The sequence below is a fragment of the Gymnoscopelus braueri genome (assembly GCF_963280865.1).
Source record: "Gymnoscopelus braueri genome assembly, chromosome: 3".
Classification (NCBI taxonomy): Eukaryota; Metazoa; Chordata; class Actinopteri; order Myctophiformes; family Myctophidae; genus Gymnoscopelus; species Gymnoscopelus braueri.
The window spans coordinates 19,239,738-19,263,741 of NC_137612.1; the positions used below are offsets into that span (position 1 = coordinate 19,239,738).

Consider the following 24,004-nt stretch of genomic DNA (forward strand, 5'->3'; position numbering starts at 1 on the left):
AAGATCGAACTCAATAAAGGATTTACAGTACAGAGTATCTGAACAAACAAGTTGTGGGATGGCGGACGTTGATAAACACACTGTGATCGGTTTTCTTTCTTCTTTGAAGGTTATTTGTTAGCCATTCAAAGAACTGACTGAGGTACTGAGCAAAAACATCATCAACCAGTCAAAAACTGCTTTCATGTATTATGCTCCACACAAATGGAACAAACTTCAGGACTCTCTGAAAAAACTAGTGCGATTGGTCTCAATAGTGACTGCACCTGTGTTTCATGTAACACTATGTTTATTTGCATCTGTGACATTGTAATGTGATTCAAATGTTTGTTATTGTTTCTCATTACGTATGTATTTCATATGTTGTTATCAGGGCGTCCTTGAAAAAGAGAGCTTGCTCTCAATGGGCTTCCCTGAATAAATAAAGGAAAAAGATGAAAGAAAGATTAACCCTTTAAGTAAGACCTGGAACGCATCTGTGTCACTTTACATTTCTTTGGCTATTCAAAAATAGCAGATATACAAGCTCATAGCGCGGCACCGAGTGCCGCGCTATGAGCTCGTAGATCTGCTATTTTTGAAAAATCTTGAAAAAATATTTTTTTGATTCTTTTTCAAAAACTGTTAGGATTTAGATTTTTTTTTTAAGCCTCAGGTCTTAATGGGTTAAGACTCTGATTAAGTTTTTAAGTTTTAAGTTTATGATAGCCAGGCAAACCCTCCCGGTCGCGTGAATTCACACTATCATGTGTCTTTTGCAGACCGGTCTGGCCCCAAGCGCTGGGGATGCTTTACCAGGCTATGTTTATGATTATATGTGAGCACTTCACATTTTTCCAAACAATTTTACTATATCTGTAAAAATGCAAGAAAAACTTAAATGTAGGATGTGACTTTGTGTATTATTTTATGCTCCTTTAATGCTGCAACAAGCTTACATTATATTTCAAAATATAGTGTAGGCGCCTACTGTCAAGCAAAATAACAAATATCGTCATTATGAGATTAGTCCCATATGATCAGAGATCTCCACTCACCGATACATCTTAACCCATTAAAACCGGGAAAGCATCTGTGTCATTTTACATTTTAACCACTTTAACCATATTTTATACTTTGGCTATTCAAAAATAGCAGATCTACAAGCTCATAGCGCACCACTTTGTGCCGCGCTATGAGCTTGTAGATCTGCTATTTTGGAAAAATCGTGAGAACAGCCGCTAACAAACCTACCCTTACTTCTTTGTAAAGTAATCATATCGCCACCCCATTAAACTGGTCTTCCCTACAGACTTGGTTTTGTAATAGAGTTTTTTTTTTGTTACTCTCTAATTGTTTCCACCCAGTTTTAGCAACAAAAAGCTGGGACATTCTCTATTGAGCAAAGCGTTTAGAGACTTGTGAGTCCATAATGAAAGGAATAATCTAAAATCTTGTTGACACACATTGTGATAAGATATGCATATACTGCATCCACCAAACCCTCTGGTAACTGCATATAAATAAAGTACTGTTTTTATCTGATTATAATATTACAGTGTAGCTAAGAGGTCGGGACGGTACAAACAAAAGAAGATATGGTAAAAGATATGGATCTTCAGTGGTTCTTTGGGGTGGTTGAGGTGCTATAGCACCACTGGCTTACAAAGAACCTGTTAAGCCTTTATATGGTTCTTTAGAGGTTCTCTACTGGTTCTTCAGCTTGGTTTCGTTTTGTTGGGTAAAGATTAAAAACGACATTAAAATGCAGAGTATGTCCTGGGAATAACACATTAAAGCAATGGTTCTCAATCTTTTTGCAACAATCTTTAAGGAACTATTCCAGGGTCACCAAAGGAGAAAAGAGTCATTATGTACACACTACAAACTTCTAAAGGCGTTGTATATCAGGAAGAAGTTCCCCTGTGATTATACGCCAAAGAACCACTTTTTGTGCAATTGCCAATTTAGCACCATCTTTGAATAGTTTGTATGCAACTTCACGGTTGCTCCACATTATTATATGATCGAATATTTTGCAAGATAAGTAATTTTGCCTGCATTTTGGTGTGCTTATTAATGCTATGATTAAACTGGGACAGTCAACATCAGTTGCCCAGCAATTCCAAATAGTTCATGACTCAACTGGGAAATCTCCACATCAGGGATCAGCATTTTAAAAATAATTTCTTAATTTATTCAAGATTATAACAAGATTTCCTGAATAATTGACTTAATTACTATGATGTAGTCCATTTTCAAAAACCTTATTCATACACTTGCACTAATACACGCAAGCTGCTGAGGATAAAAGGATGTAAAAAAACAGACAACATGAAGCAAAAATCAACAGAAGGCATGTTAATACCAGACTCCTTTGAAAACCCTGAGGAAGACTTCATTGTCGAAACGTTGGTTTATTTTTAAATAAACTTTTGCATCGTGGCTAAGAGCTGTGCGGCCTCATCCTTTGTCAATAGCAGACTCCTGCCAGATTGTGGGGATATTAATTCCACAAAATTAGACCTAACAGGTGAATTAACTCTTGACACATTCTCATTATGAGGTTGCCTTGTAGATATGAATCAACAAAACAAAAATAAAGGACAAGTGAATCATGTATTAGCTGTGAATTCAATTCATTGCGAGAAAATGAGAGAAAATATTCAATTAAATTAAATACAAATAAAAATTTAAAGGGGGGAGACATTTTTAGGATTTCATGTTGTTTAATTTATTGTATAAAATGATTGTGTACCTATTAAAAATGATCACTTGCTGAGATTAACACTTGAACTAAATGTCCATTTCAATCACTTGAAAGATGGGTCACCCTAATTACTTCAAGGAGGAAAATGACAAGTTAGAATGCGGCACAAACATTATGCAAAGCTCTGGCAATCAGTTAGGCCGATTTGTCCGGTTAGCCAATCAGGGATTAATACTGGCTGAGCGGCACAAACGTGATTATCTAATTATCATTGGCATTAATAGTGTAACTTAGATTTAGACTGACGAGTGTCAGTTGTTGATCGTATGAATATTGTATGTTGTTTTATGTTGTGATGTTTTATGTGGACCCCAGGAAGACTAGTGACCGCGGCAGCGGAAGCTAATGGGGATCCGAATAAAGAATAAAGAATATGAATGTGACACTCCGCCAATCCATGAAGCCGACGGTTTCGGTTGGCCAAACAGGGAAACCGATGCATGCAATCTCCAGAACACACAGAGAATTTCTGCCTCTTTCTCAGCTGACAGGTACAGATATCCGTGGGTTTTAGGCTCTCAGAAACCGTTGGTCCGTCCGAATTGGTGCCATTCAGCACCACACAACTCGGGGTCATGATTATTATGAGACACACACGCCATGTTTGAGACCGAACGGTCGGGCGCTTTTTCGAGTTACGCCTGGGACACACAGACAGAGATTCCGTTAATTATAGTATATATAGAGATAGATATCTGAATAACAGTGATCAAAGCTACTGAAGCAACAAATTAAATAATGGTTTGATCTTTATTTACACAATCATGCTGTTTGTTGTGTTGTAAATTGGCTATTGTTTTCTGGAAGCTTGCTGCAATGTGTAGCCTTGGCAGTACAATGGTCTACTCTGAAAAAACCCTAAGGGCCCTGCATTATTTTGTGGCAGTAGCATGAGGCATGTGGCAGATGGGCGAATTGACAATTTCCTGAGTCGCAGTGGCGTGTTTTTTCCCACCTGTGTGTTTGGTATTTGGGGTTCCTTATTGCTGTATGCTGATGTGGCAGGTGAGGTGCAGAAGGGGTTGGGTTGTTGGCCAATCAGTGCTGCATTGGTTTCAACAAGGATCACAACCGCAGCCAGCCAGCTTATATAGCGAGGCGTGCAGCACTCGTCCATTGCCAGATACATGCAGACATCTTTGCAGACATCATTGCTGTCTGGCAGAAATCTTTATTATATTTCAATAGTTATTTTTTGGCTCGGTTCGCGCAGTGGTTCAGTAACTGCCCACCACCGTGGAGTCTGGGGGTTTGAATCCACCCAGGTGCAGCCGTCTTTGTCGAGTGTCTAAATGAACACATTTCACATGTTCGGGGGGAGGTAAGCCGGGCGGGGAAGGTGATATTTGTCACTACACAAAGTTTTGGACACACAGTTTACACACGACAGCGACAATGTGATTGTCTGTTTCATTTAAATGAATCCCTCAAGCTGGAAAAAAATGTGTTTGTATGCGTTCTAACTTTCCCTATCCCTATACTATAGAAATCGCTGATTTACAAGTTCAAAGCGCTTTGCACCGTGAAACATTGTGAGCTTGAAGATCGGCTATTTGCACTATATTTGTGGGGGTAAATGTGGGGGTACGTGGAGTGGGGGGTGAGTTGGGGGTATGAGGGTATGGAGGACAGAGGTGGGGTGGGGTTTTTGGCCATGGGGTGTGTGGGCTGGCGGTTGGGGGGTATGGGGAGTTGGGGGGTACAGGGTATGGGGGGCCCCCACGTCGGATGGGTTTAAATTATTTGTCATAATCTGCCCTGTGCAACGTTTGTTTACAAAGCCTAAAAGGCAAACAAAAATGCAATCTTTGTGTGACAATTAATCGCCAAGTCATGATCGTGACAGCCCTACACAGACACAAAGAAATGACTGCTGCACAGACCCCATGCAGGCGTCCATCTGCATGATTTGTTTGGTAACTATGAACTGGGCTTATGGACTGGGCTTATGGACTGGGCTTATGGACTGGGCTTATGGACTGGGCTTTACACTGACAAACACACTCAAATGTTTACTGCTCAGGGAGCATGATCATGATCACAGAGTTTCATCGCAATCTGCCCATAATAGTTTTTTTGTTGTTGTGTGAAAGTGGAAGTTTTGGCCTAATGGTGGCCGACTGGAAACGCCATTGGGTCAACAAATCAGTAGGGTTATACCTATTAGATTTTTTTTATATCTTGTGTACAATGTTGACATGTTGGCCTGTAGAGGAGATTCAAATCTCATAATTTTTACCCTGCCCGCATGCATGCATGGCAGAATATTGTAATTGGTTATGTGCGTGCGTGTGCGCGCGCGAGTGCGTGTGTGCGTCTGTCTGTCTGTCTGTCTGTCTGTCTGTCTGTCTGCCTGTGAACAAAATAACTTGAGGGCGCTCAGGGCGGATGGCCAAATGTTCATGAAACTTGGAATGATCAGTAAGCTACTTTGAAGAGATTATTACATTTTGGGTTGTCAAGGTCAAGGTCAAAATGACATGCAGCCATAACTCAGAGACAGAGAGACATACTGTAGAACAAGACATGTGGGTGGTGGAAGAGTTTGCATCGCCAGGTGCATTTTTAATTGTTGGTGTTTTGTGTTCAGATTCAGATTCTGTGTGAGTGGGAAGTATGAGCAGTGACAAATAAACCTACTTTATGGATCCTATGGAAGTGGTACCGAACTAAAAGTCAAAGTAAAACTACTATCTAAATAGTGAAAAGCCAATAATGGTCTGTATTAACTGCTACAAAAGGCAGAACAAAGAGCAGAATAACCTGAATGTTAATACCACTAGTACTGTCCTTTAAGGTTAGTTTGCTTGGCGCTTACTCCCCTGAGGCGTGGGTGTGAATTACCCATGAGCCAATTTGAATAACATTCATTGGGATTTACAATGTCATTTGTGCAAAGGTTGACATTCTTGTAGAGTATCTGTATTTCTCCTCCTCAAATCCCGTGTGGCCACAAGGGCAGAACAAGGTACACTAGCAAGTAGATTGTGCTAGAATGCAGAGCCAGTTCCATTCCAGGGATTCAGATAATAATCTTGGACATGTCATAAACAGGAATAGGAATGGAATCCCAGATGCCCCTGACGAGTGTATTGTAAATGAACAGCCGGGAGGTTGCTGTGGGAATTGGTGAAGGACGCCGTGACAAAGATAACTTAATCAATATAACCTTATTGGTAGAGTAGGATAAGCATTCTAAAGTTATGATCCCAATGTTGATGGAGAGTATACTATATTGTTTTTTTTTGTTTTCTCAATCGGCATTGGGGATGCACCATGGAGACCATAAAGGTCTCTATGGACCACTACCAAGCAGTAGTTCATCGTTTACTTACCCCGTGATGTCTTGAATACAATGAGAATTGTTGTTTCTTTGTATAACATTCCTGAATGAATGAGTGAATGAAGAATCCAAAAACAAAGAAAATACTTGATGAACTTAAGTAAATAAGGCCAAGATTAACACCAGGAGAACTATATAAAACTAGAAAAAGTGCTCCTCGGAGCACAGGTCTCCGCCAGGTCAGGTACGTTATTCTGACCTCCTGGTGGCGCTATAATAGGCCAATGTGAAAAGGGTGCCAACCGTGGCATTTATTCTTGCATTGACACTGCATTCATGATTTGAGGCATTTTGTTCCAAAAATGTGTTTTGCTAAATTAGACCTGCTGGTGGCGCTATAACAGGCCAATGTGAGAAGGGTGGCATTTCTTCCTCGGCCTAGTGGGAATGTGCGTGTGAAATTTCACAGAAATCGCAAGCTGTTTGTATACTTTGAGGCTTTTTGTTCAAAACGGACCAATCCTGCAAACTTTGGAAGCCAACCTTAGGCAATGAGGATGGAATATGGGAAATCGGACAGATCCGTGTTGATCACATGACTATAGTGATACTGTGTACTGATTTGCATGACGTTTGGATAAAATTTGTAGGAGTAATATAAAAAAAAGGGTTTTGCACAAATCGGCCTCCTGGTGGTCCAAACAGGCCCATGTGAAAGATTTGGGGCAGAAGTTCTGAATTGGCCTCCAGGGAGTGTGTGTGCACAGTTTCGGAGCGACCGGGCCAACGGTGCCGGAGATTAGCTGGTGACAAACAGACACACACACGGACACACGGACGGACGGACAAGGGGTAAAACATACTCTCTCGCCATGCCTTCGGCCTGGCGGAGACAATAATTATGTTATAAACTCCAAAACAACGCTCACAGTGTAATCCCAAATGTCATCCAGTATTATATTGCTACTTTCAAAACATTGCATTACGTTGAAACTTTTTAATTCACTTTATATTCAAACCATGACATACTGTACACGAGTGAAGAACTCGCCTGGGTGGTTGAACGGGAACTCATTCACACACACACACACACACACACGCGCGCGCGCGAGTGCCCAGGCGCGTGCGTCATTGGTGCCTGAGACCATTTATCACAGAAGTAGTTTACTTCCATAGAAGTAGTACTTCTATAATTAAGGTAATATTTTGAAACGGTAAACACCGCGAGCCGACACAAGAGGCTTTGGATTACACTGTGAGTGCTGTTTTGGAGTTTATAACCGGATTTTTTAATATAGTTTTGCTGCTGTTAATCTTGGCCTGCGTTTCACTTCAATTCATCACGTATTTTCTCATTTTTTGGATTCTTCATTAACTCTAAAGGAATGTTATGCAAATGAAATGTCTCCATGTATTCAAGACATCACAGGGTGAGTAAACGATGGAAATAAAGTCATTTCTTGGGTGAACTATTCCTTTAAGAAAATGGACATTAGAAATGGCCTCAAGCTTTTAAATTTAAAAGAAAAGGTGTTAAGACATGGATGGCCATAATATCAGATGCCGTTCATCTCCATTAAAATGTGTAGTAAAATGTCTTACCTGCAAGGCATCCAGTGATTGCTAGAAGTACAATTTGTTTCCATAGCAACATCATCTTCAATTGCCAAGGGCAAATATGACTCTCATCCAATTGCTTGTGAATGACAAGCTCTCCTTTGAATACAGAAATCTCAATCTGAGGGGAAAACAATTAAGGAAAAAGTTTAAATAAATAAGAAGAAGCATTAATCAAAACAAAGATGATTAGCATTGCCTACATACTGTTAGAACAATTGTGTTTAACTAGTTTACTGTGAATTACTGTCTGTAAGAGGAATGAAAGGGAATCCAATTCCTAGAAGTACAGTTACTATACTGTATACAACTTGAGAATACAACCCCAGAGCTAATTTTCATGCCAAAAAGGAAACAAAACACTTGCAAAATGGCTATGTTTACAATGCATTTTGTTTCATCCTGCATAACAAGCTCAATTCTACTTCTTCAGAGGGAAGTGAGGGTGGGAATGATTGACCTCAAATGACACTCTTCTCTGCCTACTGTATCTGACTATTAATAGGAGCCGGCAGACAGTGTGCTAGTGTAGTACTCTGCAGTAAAATGCCACTTAATGCTACTTCAAGGGTTTGGTGGCTAAGTGAGTGTTAGCTAATTTAACTTTTAACTCAATATGCATGCGTTGCCTTTTATGTGTGTTCATTTAAGTGTGAGTGTGTTCATTTAAGATAAGATAAGATTAAATAACATATTTTATTTGTGTCATGCAGCTCAAAGTGTTGAAGAAAAAGTGCTTTGCATTAAACACTTTTGTAAGGCACATAATCAATCAATGAAAAAGTAAATGGAAAATTAAATCCTACATTAAAATTGGCTAATGGGAGGGTGGACCGGCCGGCGAGCAGACCACGGCCACATCACTCTGACTCAGACATAACCATAAACAAACTCGATACGCCCATGTACAGGACCACGGCCACGTCACTCTGACTCAGACATAACCATAAACAAACCCGATACGCCCATGTACAGGCAGGACCACGGCCACGTCACTCTGACTCAGACATAACCATAAACAAACCCGATACGCCCATGTACAGGCAGGACCACGGCCACGTCACTCTGACTCAGACATAACCATAAACAAACCCGATACGCCCATGTACAGGCAGGACCACGGCTACGTCACTCTGACTCAGACATAACCATAAACAAACCCGATACGCCCTTGTACAGGCAGGACCACGGCCACGTCACTCTGACTCAGACATAACCATAAACAAACCCGATACACCCATGTACAGGCAGGACCACGGCCACGTCACTCTGACTCAGACATAACCATAAACAAACCAGATACGCCCATATATAGGCATGTCACTATGACTCAGACATGGCCATAAACAAACCCGGTAAGGCCATATAAGGCATGTCACTGTGACTCAGACATAACCATAAACAAACCCGATACGCCCATATGTAGGCATATATGGAGATCCGGTTGTCTTGAGCCACAGATCCGACCGCTATGCCCATTACTAATATATGGTCACGTGCATATATGGGACCGACCAGGTGCTCCATCGTTTGGGAGCATAATTGAAGAACGCTGCATCTCCAGTTTTCATAATGCATAATTATGCAAGGCTGCATTAGAGGAACTAAGGCCCTTAGAAGATAGAAAAAACAACAGGGTGTCTGTGATGTAGGCTGGCCCTATGAGAGCTTTATAAACAAGTAGGCTAGAAGGATTTTAAAATTGACATTGGAGACACAGGGAGTCAGTGTCAAGCTAAGACTGGAGTGATGTGTTCACTCTTTTTTGTTTTTGTTAGCAGTCTAGCAGCAGAGTTCTGAAGAAACCGCAACATTTCAAAGGACTTTTTAGGCCGACCTATAAAAAGTGCATTGCAGTAGTTAACCTACTTGAGATAAAAGCATAAATTAGTTTTTAAGCATCTTGCTGCTGAGTTAGCAATGGTCGTACTTTAGCAATATTTCTGAGATGAAAAAAATGCTGTTTTGGTCATTTCGTTTGGGAATTAAACCTCAAATCAGAGTCTAAAATAACACCTAGGCTTGCTACTTCTGGTTTGGGGGGAGTCAGGTTTCCAGGTCTTTTAAAAAGCTCGTCCCCTTTTGCTTTGGAGCTACAGTAAATGATTTATGTCTTATCCTCTTTTCATTTCAGAAATGTATTACTCATTAATGTTATGTAATGATTACAAACAGGGAGCTTCTGCAATGTTTGGTTCAGTTCTGTACAGTATGTACAATTGTGTATCATCAGCAGAGCTATGGAAGGTAACATAATGTTCTCTAATGACATCACCTAAGTGAAAGAATATATAGTGAGAACAGCAGAGGCCTAAGGCAGCTTCCATTGTGCAACACAAGTTATGTCATATTTCCCTGACAAATGTCCTTCCTGCAATAATTGTGTTCAGAACCAGTTTAGAACACACTCTGAGAGGCCAACTCACACTCTGACTTCCTTGCATGTTGCCTTTCTGCCGTCCCCATGTGAATGCAGGCTATACAGTATACTGCTTAGAAGACGTAATGTCTAATGCAGTGGTTCTCAACCTGTGGTACACGTACGTACCATTGGCTGTACGTGAGCCCCACTCTGGTGGTACACAGAGGAGTCTCCCAAAAAAGAAGAAACCAGAAAAAGTGCTCCTCGGAGCACAGGTCTCCGCCAGGTCAGGTAGGTTCTATAATAGGCCAATGTGAAAAGGGTGCCATTTCTTCTTAGGCCTTGCACGGCAATCGGACACTGCATTCATGATTTCAGGCATTTTGTTCCAAAAATGTGTTTTGCTAAATTAGACCTGCTGGTGGCGCTATAACAGGCCAATGTTAAAAGGGTGGCATTTGTTCCTCAACATAGTGTGAATGTGCGTGCAAAGTTTGACCGCCATCGGACGCTGCGTTCATGATTTGCGGCATTTTGTTCAAAACAAGCCACTACTGCAAACTTTAGATGTGATTCTTAGCCAATCAGGATGTAATATGAAAAATCAAACAGATCAGTCTTGATCACATGACTATAGAGATCATGTGTACCGATTTGCGTGACATTTCGATAGAATGGGAAGGACTAATATTATTTTTTTTTTTACATAAGTCGGCCTCCTGGTGGCACTATAAAAGGCAGATGGGGAAAATGCAGGGCAAAGGTTTTTCCTTGACCTGTAGGGACTGTGCATACAAAGTTTAACACAGATCTGTGCAGTTCTAGGTAAAAACACGAAACGGCCTGTTATAGCGCCACCATGAGACTGATTTGAAAAATGTCAAGTGGCATTTCTTCCTCGGCATAGTGGGAATGTGCGCGCACAATTTCACGGAAATTGCATGCTGTGCTCATGATTTGAGGCATAAAAACGGAGCACTCCTGCAAACTTTGTTTGCCAATCAGGATGGAATAAGAAAAATCTGAAAGACCCGTTTCGTTTAATGACTATAGAGATACTGTGTAACTATTTGCGTGATGTTTGGACAAAATCTGTAGGAGTACTGTAAAAATTTTTTTTTGCAAAAAGCGGCCTCCTGGTGGTGGTGGCGCTATAACTAGCCCATGTGAAAAGTTTGGGTCAGAGGTTCGGCTTTGGCATCCTGGGAGTGTGTGCACAATTTCGCAGCGGCCGGGCCAACAGTGGCGGAGATTAGCTGTTCACAGACAGACACACGGACGGACGGACAGGGTGCAAAACATACTCTCGCCATGCCTTTCGGCCTGGCGGAGACAAAAAGACAAAAGTGGAGTGAAATATTTGTATTATACTACAGGTAGTTCTTCTGACCAAGCAATTGGTTGAAATAGGCTCTGCAGGCGTGCTGAAATGAGCATGACAGCAGCCGTTAATAGAAGATTTGAGGATGGATTAATCACAATTAGAAATATCATCAGTTGTGCTGATTACTTAGACAGAGTTTCGGCAGAGCAGCAGCCAGCACCGCTGTTGCTACTGCAGTGGGCTAAGCGGCTAGGCTAGCCGTTTGCCCGGGAAGTTCACAGCTAAATCTTGTTTGTCTGCGTGGTATTTATTCAGTTTGGGAAAGTTGTCTGACTCTGTCACACAGCCATCTGAATGGGTCTGGACCATAGACTGTATAAAAGAGATGGACAAAGCCACACCTCTGCTTTCTACAGACCGAAAATGAAGCCTATTGTTTGGCTGTGTGCAATCCGCCATCTTTAATATATACAATCGAGCACGTCGGCTATCAAACGCTATTGCTTGAGACCAGACATCTGACCAAAGCGGGGGCGGGTCACCAGACGTGTGACCAGGGTCAGGAACCGGAAAACAATCCTCAAAGAATGCTATTGGTTGGGTAGCTTGTCAATCAAGAGCGGGGGCGGGGAATGAATGCTATTGGTTGTGTAGGTTGTCAATCAAATCATCCCACCCCTCCTGGAGCATAGCCTACTTTATCGTCAATTTTAGAATAAATGGGACCATAATTTAGCAAAACGAATATCATGATGATTGAAAGGAGACTTTAAACTAGCGACAAGAAGCATATATGACAATTTTTATTAAGGTAAGAAAATCTAGTCTAAAATTCGTCAAAAACCCATCCGCTTACAATGAGAGAATATTCTTTCTGACACCTGCAGGCCACCTACAGGCCATTCATATAAACTGTCTCTCTTCCATATCGGCCTCATTGTAAATATGTCAGGCTGGCCCCTTGGTCTGGACTGGCTGAGTAAACGGGAACTAGTTATCTCTGTATTTCTGGATACAACACTCGCAAAAAGCCACCTCTTAATAAGAGCCTACAGACTACAGACACTGACAGTGTGGTAAAGAGTGCATGATGAAACCCTTGCATCTCACTCTCAAACGGCATCTAAGAATGAAACACAGTGCTGCCTTGATTTCTTAACAAGACAAACTTAATCAGGCCAAGTCCATGATTAAAACCACCTGTATCACCTGTGGCTAATTAAAACACGCGGGATGCCTCTGTGTGTGTGTGTGTGTGTGTGTGTGTGTGTGTGTGTGTGTGTGTGTGTGTGTGTGTGTGTGTGTGTGTGTGTGTGTGTGTGTGTGTGTGTGCGCGTGTGCGTGTGTGTGTGTGGCTCTGTTTGTCTGTGGCTCTGTCTGTCTGTCTGTGCCTCTGTCTTGTCTGTCTCATTGTTTTGTCTGTGGCTCTGTCTGTCTGTCTCATTGTCTGTGGTTCTGTCTGTCTGTCTCATTGTCTGTGGTTCTGTCTGTCTGTCTCATTGTCTGTGGTTCTGTCTGTCTGTCTCATTGTCTGTGGCTCTGTCTGTCTGTCTGTCTGTCTGTCTGTGGTATTGTGTGACAACTGGGAGTAGTTCATCAAAAAATGACTTATTTTCTGGAGCCTTGAATTTATGGAGATCATGGAGTTTTTGTCACATTCCTGAGACAATAATTTGATCAAATTATTGGCTTAGGAACAAAAACAAAAAGATCTCCATGAATTCAAGGAATGAATTTGCCTCCTGTGTTAACTGCGCATAACTGAATAGGATGGGGTAGATTTACGCACCTGTATTTTAATATCAGTTATTATGGTGGTCCTTGGAGAGCCAGATATTTTCTGAGGCGGTACTTGGTGTAAAAAGGTTGAGAACCACTGGTCTAATGTGTAACAGCGTTCCACCGTTGTGGTGTGTGTGAATGGGCGAATGTTAGGTAGGCTGCATTGCAAAGCACATTTGAGTGGTTGGAAAGACCAGAACGGATGCTATATAAATGCAGTTCAATTACCATCTTACTATAAATGCAGGGAATCTCTGTAGGTACGTATGTATGTCAATCCACATCTCGAATACTGTTGGACCGACCGACTTCCAATTCGCCACACACGTCGCAGACGACCCGAGGGAGTGCAGTGCCCGGCGTCGAGTGTCTCGGATGGGCTGTTGTCCAGAACTGCCAGTAAAAGCTCTGGACATGGCCCAAAGGAGCCAATTGATTGCCATAGACCATATTCACACGGTGGCCATGTTGCTATTAAGTCAATGAAGTGCCACCCCGTTTCCACGGCAACGGGGTGGCACTTTCAATGTTAAATTCCAATATGGCCGCCGTGTGAATATGGTCTATTTGGCAAATTCCCAACACCTGTCGAATTACGCACACCTGCCACTTGATTACTTAGTCAGTCCACTTTCCACAGTCAGTTTGCACTCTTCAGACATTCTCCACAGACCAGCCCACAGACTTTCTAGAACTGCAGACACACCCCCATATGCCCATATATGGGCGTGCCCATACACTGATAACATCAGGGATCTCCATACATGGGCATAAAAGAGACAAGGACAGACAGATACAGAGATCTCCATATATGGGCACAAAAGGGATACAGACAGAACGGCATAACAGGGTGGGGCATGCATTCCCTATTTTCCTTGCATCGTTCCCCACAGGTCTAGTTCCATTGGACAGCAAATGCATGTCCATTATTCTTTGAGACACATACTGTACAGGTATTTTGGGGCCAGACCGACTCACAACACAGTAGTATTAGCATTGAGTTGGTGAGACGGATCGTATACATTTTTCTGTCCTAGCGCAAAATTGTGGTTAAGTACCACAGTGTAGGGACTTGCATCGACCATCATCTTAGTATTACCAAATACCAAATACCAAATAATATTAGTTTCTCAAGATTCTGATCCACAAAAAGGAGCCAAATGAAATCCACAAAAGCACCTTTGTTTGCACCTCACACACATCAATTCCCTTCCCTTCCCCTATTCGCACATACAAGCAGGGCCGTGTTAATGTCAGAATGCGCCCTAGGCAACGGACAGTTCCCCCCCCGCCCCCCCACATGCACGACCCGTGCGCGCGCAGGCGTTTTTTTGTTTTTTGTTTTGTACGCGCGTGTGTTTTTGTTACTTTATTTCGGTTTTAGGGTTAGGTTTACAATGCCTCGTGCTTAAACACGGCCCTGCATACTAGGGTGTGACGTCACAGTAGGTAAAATAATGAATATCCCTCCCTACTAAATCTTAGTCTATCTTAGTGAGAGCAGTCTCTGTGCTGACAGTCTGAAACCTGACTGAAATGTCTGTAGAACAAGTTTCTCATTTAGAAAGTTGTTTATTTGGGCGTTCGGGTGTGTTCGAGTGTCTACACAAACACAATTGGCCTGTGTTCAGGGGAGGGAAGCCGGGCGGGGGGTTGGGGGGGTGATAACAGTCACTGCACGTAATCCTATAGGCTGGGGCGCTATCTGTCAGCACAGAGCGCTGGGCGGGAGGAGTAGGACGAAGGCTCTACGTCCTCCCGGTGGGGGCTCCTCACTGGTAGGTGAGTCAGTAGGATACTAGTCTCGCGTGGCCAGGCTGTTGCCTCCCACAATTTTCGAATGTTTCCGGTCATACAGTCTGGGACTCGGCAATCTGGGAACCCATCGCCAACTGAAAAGGAAAAACAGCGACCTCTGCTGTTTGTTACTATGTCAGTTGGCTCTGGGAGGAAGAAAACGGAGCACCCGTGCGCAAGGAAACCGGGGTTTTGGTCTGCCTTCAGCGCATCACTTCCGGTGGTGCGACTATGTTTTCATTCCCGCTAACAATATTTCTACACGGAACACTAACACCACTTCTCCCAGAGAACATGGATCGTTTTGGTTATAAGCCCACTTGTTTCTATGATGAAAGAGTACGTTAAAATTAGAGATGCACCGATTGCAAGATCCTTGGCCGATACCGATTACCGTTTTTTTTTAAGTCTGACCTGCCGATACCGGTTTTACAGATACAGATTTTCTATTTACTAACTAGATTTTTTTCAGGCTAAGTACAAGTACTTAATTTTGTGTATTTGCCAATACAGAGTACCAATAAGATTAAACCAGGAAAAGAGCACTTATGCCATATCATAATAGTACAATATCCAAAATCACAGACGATATCCAGTCTAATATCATGATATGGCTATAATATTGATGCCCTAACTACAGTATGCAACGTCATTACAAAAACAAGAAGAAATTTAAAAAGAATACTACTGTAGCCTATATCATTTATTTTTTATTTTTTTATTTGTACCATTGCTGTTATAGAGCTGCATGATTTAGGCAAAACTTATTATGGGTCCATATTGAGATCAGTTATTGAAATTATTATTTATTAAAAATGGTAATCTTTTTTAACTAACAAAATCTTATCTTAATGCAAAATTATTTTCTTATTTGAACTAAAAGCTAAAATAAATAAATAAGGTTTTCCAATTCAGACACATAGCAGGACATGTCTGCATTTAATAATTTTTAAGGTGAGAAATTTACCTTATGTCACTCTAGTCCAGGGGTCTTCAACAGGGGGTCCGGGACCCCTAGGGGGTCCTCAGAGTTACTACAGGGGGGGCCTCCAAATCTTTGTGTGATATGATATTTTTTACATTAACCACTAGCATCCCATTTCTGAGGAGGACTAAAGCCAAAAATAGCAGATCTACAAGCTTGTAGATCTGCATTTTTTGGCAAAGAGGTATATAGGTGTAGAGGGGAAAAAAGAGCAGACCAAGTAAAAAAAAAAAGTTCAATTTCATACAATATAGAAGGGGGTCCCTGCTTCATCTCTCTCAGCTCCCATATGTCACTGTTTTGGCTTGTTTTAAACTCTGACTAAAAATGTTACACTACTCTGTTGCTCAGTGGACTTTGTTAAACTTTCGGACGAGTCTTAACGAGCTTTAATAGGCTACAGCTGGATATGAGAAGACGTCTGTATAGGCACATGAATTAAACTAGCGGTGTGGATGGCTGATATCATGATCACAACGTCTTTTAGAGTTGTTGTTGGAAGCTGTTTACAGCATTAAGGACTTTTCAGATGGGGCCTAATAATTTATTTGGAATAAGAGGCAACCCTAGCCTGACACTCAGCCTGAATTTTCATTTCGTTTCACTCCATTATTCAGTCTGAAAGCCCTCTCAATGCAGCGGAGTTCTGAGATGGGGGCGTGGCCAAAGTGGGACTCCACTATGAACCAACGCGATTGGTTCATACTGGATTGTCCCGATCCCGATTCGTCGTACAGATTTTCAACCGAGAAACACCCGCCTTCGAAAGCGTCACCAGACCCTGAATGCTAGGCAAAGGATTCAGGGGGTGGAGCCAGGCTAAGGCAACCCTAAAGGTAGGAGGAATGAGCAGCTACTGTCTGTATGAGAGAAGTGCGCGCACACGCATCGCATACACACACACACACACACACACACACACACACACACACACACACACACACACACACACACACACACACACACACACACACACACACACACACACACACACACACACACACACCACCCGTCCATGCCAAAGTTGTCTTTTCAACAGCATATGCAAAGACAGTCAAGGGGTGATTTTTCTTTGCAACTGGCTACAATAAAAGGGATGTTTATAGGCTATTTGTTTCTGTAGTCTACAACATCTTTTGCATGGACCGTATGAGAAGCCTGGTGACGCACTTACTGCCTTTAAATTCCCCGTGATTGGCGAACCGACAGTCACTACATTGACTAGGCTATAACTGCGCGCAACATTATGGAATATAATCTATTCTATATTATATAGATATTCAATATGTATCCTTATATTTCAATGGTAATCAGCACCATCTGTGGGCTTCTCTTGCTAATGTTTACTGAGTCGACTCACACGACTTTGATCATCATGCTGTTGCTGCGCAGTGCCAACTGCCAACGCAGTTTCAATTTGACCGGCATAAAATCGGAATTTATGACAGTGTCCGGCCGAGCACCGATCCAGCCGGTTTGACCTAAAACCGGCTTTTTTAATCGGCGGCCGATTAATCGGTGCATCTCTAGTTAAAATGTGAATATCTTTCCGTGGTTTTGTCTGCTCCGCGGACGCTATTGTTAAATTAGTTTCGGTTTGTTTCGAGGGGGGAAGGATCTACGGACACGTGAATCCCGCCCTCTACATTTGATTGGGTAAAGCGCGACCTGCTTCCTGATCTGAAGGCACGCCCACTTGTAGGCAGTGCGTACACGTTATGACGAACCTCCCCGACAGATTCCAACGCAGAGCAGAATCTGTTCTTGAGAGATTAGGGACTCGGAAGCTCTGATCATGCTTAGAATATAAACCGGATATGAAGCCTCCTCCCTACTTCCGTTTGGTCTTTACAGTCGCGCAAAATGATCCTAATATAAATACAAATCATCTAAGTATATTTAGCTTGCTGCTTTGCAGAAATGGAAATAAAATAATGAAATGTAAAGATATTTTAAAATATATTTTCGTGAACGGAAGTGCCATCTTCCTCTCTCGGATTTCGGGAGTTGTAGTTCCAGACTCTATATAGCATTCAGAGATTGTGGAATAGTTGTCTGGCTACGCGAGACTATAGGATACAACAGTGTGTGGGGAGGAATCAATTGGCATAACGAATAAATTGGGGAGAAAAAAGGTTTATCAAAAAGAAGAAAAAAAATTAAGTTGTTTATTAGATTGGAAAACAACTTATTTTTTTAAGTATCTTGGTTAGAGAGGGGAGGTTTCATGTCTGTAATTGCTCAGAACTTCACAATCTAAATTAGGCTTCTTCAGTAGAGGTTTTACATCTCCCATTTCAAGCGATCTATTAATCATTAATCAATGACTTAAATGTGACTATATGAATATACAGTATAATACATCTAACACTATACATCTAATCGCAAGTGAATGTGCAGTCTATCAACAACGAACAATCTATCAACACCAACAATGAAAATGTAATATGTAGTCTAATATATATATATATATATATATATATATATATATATATATATATATATATATATATTAGACTACATATTAGTCTAATATATGAGAGAGAGAGAGAGAGAGAGAGAGAGAGAGAGAGAGAGAGAGAGAGAGAGAGAGATTTGCTGTGTAGAAGTTGTACTACATAATGCTTTGCAATTCACAACTTCAGCAATATGACAATCAGCATGTAACAACAGGCTTTTCTTGTCTGGATGAATAACTGTGTTCGTGCCGCTCTACGTGATGAATGGAGATTAACAAAGAGCTATTTAACGAATGATCAATGACTTAAATGGCCATAAAAACATTGCTGAAGTACAGGAGAGATAAGCGCTCCATCACCACTGCAGTTTAACAGAGATATATATGTTTGTGGTCAGCACATTGTGATATCGTGCTGACCAGCTTAGCGTCCTTCACCCTTGTAACCAAATCTTAAAAAACACAATCCTAAGCAACTTAATGATTTTAGATCAGTGCACCCTAACCTAGCATTTATTCTGAAATAATTTGAGAAGGTTGTTGAAACACCTTGTTCTGTCAACTGTGGATGACTGTGGAAAACTTGATCCACTTAAATTTTCTTCCCAGAGAGGGAGAAGTGTAGAGCAGGGGTCTTCACGTTTTTCAGGCCAAGGACCCCTTAGCTGAGACAGAGATGAAGCAGGGACTCCCCACTATACATATTGGATTCATGTTAAATGTTTTCAGACATTTAACCACTTAAACCCTCAATACTTTGTAAACTTGACCTTTGTCTCGGTACTTGGTCTGCTCTCTTTTCCCTCTACACCAAACCTCTAATGTTACCCCCAGAATAGAGATGCGAGGGTCCAAGTGGTTCATGTAAAAAAAAAAAAAAAAAAAAAAAAGTCCCTAGCACTCAAAGATTTGGCGGACCCCCTGCCTACAGTATCTCTGAGGACCCCCCTAGGCGTCCCGGAACCCCTGTTGAAGACCCCTGGTGTAGAGAATGCAAAGCGTTTAATACTTCCTGTAATAACCTATATAAAACAAATGCCAGGCGTGTGTTTTCTGTTTACAGACTTTTCATATGCATTCAACACGATATTTTAATTGAAATAGAAGCCGCATATTTTAATAGAAAGGTTGCTATGTGACTTTATTTTGCCTCACAAGCTTGTGCTGTGGATCTTGGACTTCTTGACTGACGGAGAGCAGAGGGTCTCTGTAAAAGGCCATCTCTCAGACTCTGTATCTATGTCAACAGGCTCGCCACAGCGGTGCATCCTTTCACCCTTACTCTTTATTATGTACACTGACAGATGCGGGAGCTCTCAGGAGGGCAGCTATTCGGTCACATTTCCTGATGACACAGCGTTGCTGTCCCTTCTCCCTTCTGCTCTCATTGATTTAATTTATTGGTGTGATGGACTTGAATGTGTCTAAAACCAAACTAATCATTGATTTCGGATGTAAAAGAGACGCGAGAAAGAGTCCATCATACACAATGAAAGTGTGGAAATTGTCACATCAGACAAATATTTGGGTACAATGTATGACCTTCTTGATGTATATTTGATGTAAACTAAACACTGACACTATTGTGAAGCGGGGCAACAGAGAATTCACCTTCTACGTGAACTACATTCTATTTCTGTCAGGCCCGTCATCCTCTGTTGTTTTAATCAAGATTTATTTGTCATGCTCATACAGGTATGTGTGTGAAAATGTTGGTGTGACATGCTCCACCAAACATGCCCCATCAATCTTGTACTGAGAGTTTTCTGAGCTTTTATCTGCTGGTTACACAGCATCACAGAAACAGCCTGAACAGTACTGTTGAAATCTGTTCTAAGATTACTGGAGTGAAACAAAGAGACCTGGGTTCTTTCTGCAACTGACAAGTTTGTTTTCTTCTGGACATGTTCTTGCAAGTGAATTTTCTCTATTGCCACCAGGGTGTCATTTTACCTGCATGCTTGTAAAACAATCTGCCATTCAAAATTGTTCACCCACTCTGAATTTGGACTTTTAAATGCTCTGTAGGTTTTCTTTTTTATCTTTATAGTTTATCAAGGTTATTTTCAAGATTATGTTTATATTTTATTCCACAGTTTAGCGCTTTTGTGAAATTTGTTACTTTAGTCACACACAGCGGGGGTGGGGTTGGGTGACGGGGGGGGGGGGGGGGGGGCGGGGGCTGTGTTGTGTATTAATAATGTAATAATCCAGCAAGTCCTGGCTTAGCACGATGGCATTCATTGATCCTCATCTTCCTGTAATTGCAAGCACAGCTAGATTTGGAGTGGGATTTCCTGGTGTCTTTCATTGCGGTTATTTTGCCACTCACATTGGATTACACGGTTTGAGATCATACTGGCAAAAAGAAATAGGGGGAAAAAGTCACTATTTTTGTCTCCGCCAGGCCGAAAGGCATGGCGAGAGAGTATGTTTTACCCCCTGTCCGTCCTTCCGTCCGTGTGTCCGTGTGTGTGTGTGTCCTGTCCGTGTGTTACCAGCTAATCTCCGGCACCGTTGGCCCGGTTGCTGCGAAACTGTGCAAACACACTCCCTGGATGCCAATTCAGAACCTCTGCCTCAAATTTTTCACATGGTCCTGTTATAGCGCCACCTGGAGGCCGATTTGTGCAAAACCCATTTTTTAATATTACTCCTACAGATTTTATCCAAACGTCATGCAAATCGGTACACAGTATCTCTATAGTCATGTGATCAACATGGATCTGTCCGATTTCCCATATTCCATCCTCATTAGCTAAGGTTGCCTTCCAAAATTTGCAGGATTGGTCCGTTTTGAACAAAATGCCTCAAATCATGAACGCAGCTTGTGATTTCCGTGACATATCACAAACACATTCCCACTAGGCCGAGGAAGAAATGCCACCTGACATTTTTCACATCAGCCTCATGGTGGCGCTATAAAGGCTGATTTGTGTTTTTAACTATAACTGCACCGATCTGCGTGAAACTTTGCACGCACACTCCCTAGAGGCCAAGGAAAAACATCCGCCCTGAATTTTTCACATTTGCCTTTTATAGCGCCACCAAGAGGCCGACTTATGTAAAACACATTTTTGGATATCAAGCCTTCACATTTTATCCAAATTTCACACAAATCGGTACACATGATCTCTATAGTCATGTGATCAAGATGGAACTGTTTGATTTTTCATATTTCATCCTGATTGGCCAACAATGACATCTAAAGTTTGCAGAAGTGGCCCGTTTTGAACAAAATGCCACAAATCATGAACGCAGCGTCCGATTGAGGTGACACTTTGCAAGCACATTCGCACTAAGTTGAAGAACAAATGCCACCCTTTAACATTGCCCTATTATAGCGCCACCAGGAGGCCGATTTTTTCAAAACTTTTCTTTGTTGTATTACTCCTACAAATGTTGTCCAATCATCATGCAAATCGGTACCCATTATCTCTATAGTCAAGTGATCAAGATGGTTCTGTCCGATTTTTCATATTCCATCCTGATTGGAAAATTCCGAACATTGTTGGCCCACAATAACCTACCTGACCTGGCGGAGACCTGTGCTCCAAGGAGCACTTTTTCTAGTTTCCATTCAGTTTAAGAGCACTACTGTATTAGTATTAGCTGACAATGACATCTGTCTGATGGATCCATCCTCATCATCGATGGAGTTGCCACTTTTGCATTTTATATCTAACCACATGTAGCAGGCCCACATACCTGCTGCTGCTTTGATGCTATGTATGTAGATATCTTTGCTTTTTCTTTTGACATGTTTTCTTTACTGTTTTTTGTTTCTCTTTTCTTATCTGGGGCATCCGGTTGGCATAGATGTAAAAACACTTGACCACAACTGCAGAGGCCAGAGTACATTCTCGGCAATGGTGCCTATCTGGCTTGGCCGGGCGCTCTAACGCATTGGTTCTCAAAGTGGGGTCCGGGGACCCCCAGGGGTCCTTGTGGGGGTTTCAGAGAGTTTCAGGGGGTCCCCAGCAAAATGTGTTAATATAGCATCACAATCATTTTAACCACTTTAACCCTTTTATACTTTGGCTATTCAAAAATAGCAGATATACAAGCTCTTGTAGATCTGCTATTTTTCAAAAATCATGAAAATGTGTGCAAATCCTTTGAATATATATATATTTTTAAAGCGAACATTTGTAACTCAAATCTGTGCTTCTGGGGGTCCCTGGAACTAAACATTTTGAGATGGGAGTCCGCGGCCAAATACATAGCATTTTGGGGGTCCTTGACAAGTTTGAGAACCACTGCTCTAACGAGCGGAATTGTTCATGTCTGCGCGTGAGAAGCAAGCCGAGGACATGCAGTGACACATATCGGTTGGTCAGCTCGCCCGTTCAGCGGGGAGGGTACAGTATCTGAGGGAGTCTGCGTGCATTAAGCTCTCCTGGTCAAACTCGTCGCTGTCAGGCGACAAGAAGTGGCTGGTAGGGCCTGTCACAATAATTACATAATTGTCTACTCGCAATTATTTGAGATAATTGCAACTATTTTTGCATAATCGTTTCCATGTTGAAAAAAATCAAATACTTAAAAAAAAAAAAAGCAGAAATAGCAGATCTACATGCTTACAACACCTCACTTTGTGAGGTGTTGTAGAGCTTGTAGATCAGCTATTACCGCAATTTCTAAAAAAATTATAATATAAAAATTATATCTTTGTATATTTAAAGGTAGGGTAAGTGATATTTTGGGTTTTTTATAAAAAATAATTTAAAAAAAGGTTAAAGTACTATATTGCTACAGGGCGTTTGTTCGGTCACAGGGGTCTCTCCAGTTCTTTAGTAAACAGAATATAGTACATTTTCAGGTGGGTGACAATATTTAAGCCAATCAGGAGAGAGCACTGAAAATGCATTTTCTGTTTAATAAAGAGATGGAGAGACCTGGGAGACTCCTTTAACTGAACAAACACTCTATAACAATGAGTACTATCAGAATATAGAGCTACTAAAAACTTATTTAAACAAAAGTAAATCACTTACCCTACCTTTAAGCTATTTGACATATCTGCCCTGTGCAATATTTGATTACGAAGCCTAAAGGGCAAACAGAAATAAAATTTGTTCCAATGTTCAATGCCAAAAACACATAATTAAATGACAATGAATTGTCAACTTAAATGTGTAACCGTGGCAGCCCTCGTGGGTGGTGACTCTATCTGTAGCAGGAGAGGCAAGAGGTTGTTGTATACACCCACCCAAGGCCAACAGTGGGGGTTGGCAGTGGCAGTGTGCAGTACAAAAGGGAGGAATTGGCAACAACAAAAAATGATAATAATCAGGAATGGATCACGAGAAACTAAGACCTCAAGGCAACGTTTCTCCTACACCGCCTACATCAGTATTTCTCAGACAAAATGTTCATGTCAACGACCCTCAAATTTAAATACAGTATTTGGCCACAGACTCCCATTTGAGAACATGTTGTGAATGGGACTTCCATAAGAGAAGATTTGTCAAGGTTTTTCAAAAACAGCAGATCACATTTTTACCAGCTCAAAATGTGTCGCATTGCAACTCGTTGTAAGCTTGTAGACAGGCTATTTTTGAATAGCCGAAAAATAAAATAAACAAAATAGGGCTTTAACTGTTCCTCATTTTTCTGTGGACCATCTGGAACCTCAAGTACTCCT

General features: G+C 41.6%; 1 protein-coding gene across 2 annotated transcripts in view; it reads right to left on the reverse strand.

Annotated features, from left to right (window-relative positions):
• Window positions 1-24,004, reverse strand: part of cntn3b (contactin 3b) — an 82,896-nt gene that overhangs the window by 54,692 nt on the left and 4,200 nt on the right. For both annotated transcript variants that reach the window (XM_080424394.1, XM_080424393.1), the window contains exon 2: window positions 7,635-7,770. In XM_080424394.1, coding sequence (XP_080280520.1) covers window positions 7,635-7,689 — 55 coding nt within the window. In that variant the 5' untranslated portion in view covers window positions 7,690-7,770. The remainder of the gene's footprint in view (window positions 1-7,634; window positions 7,771-24,004) is intronic.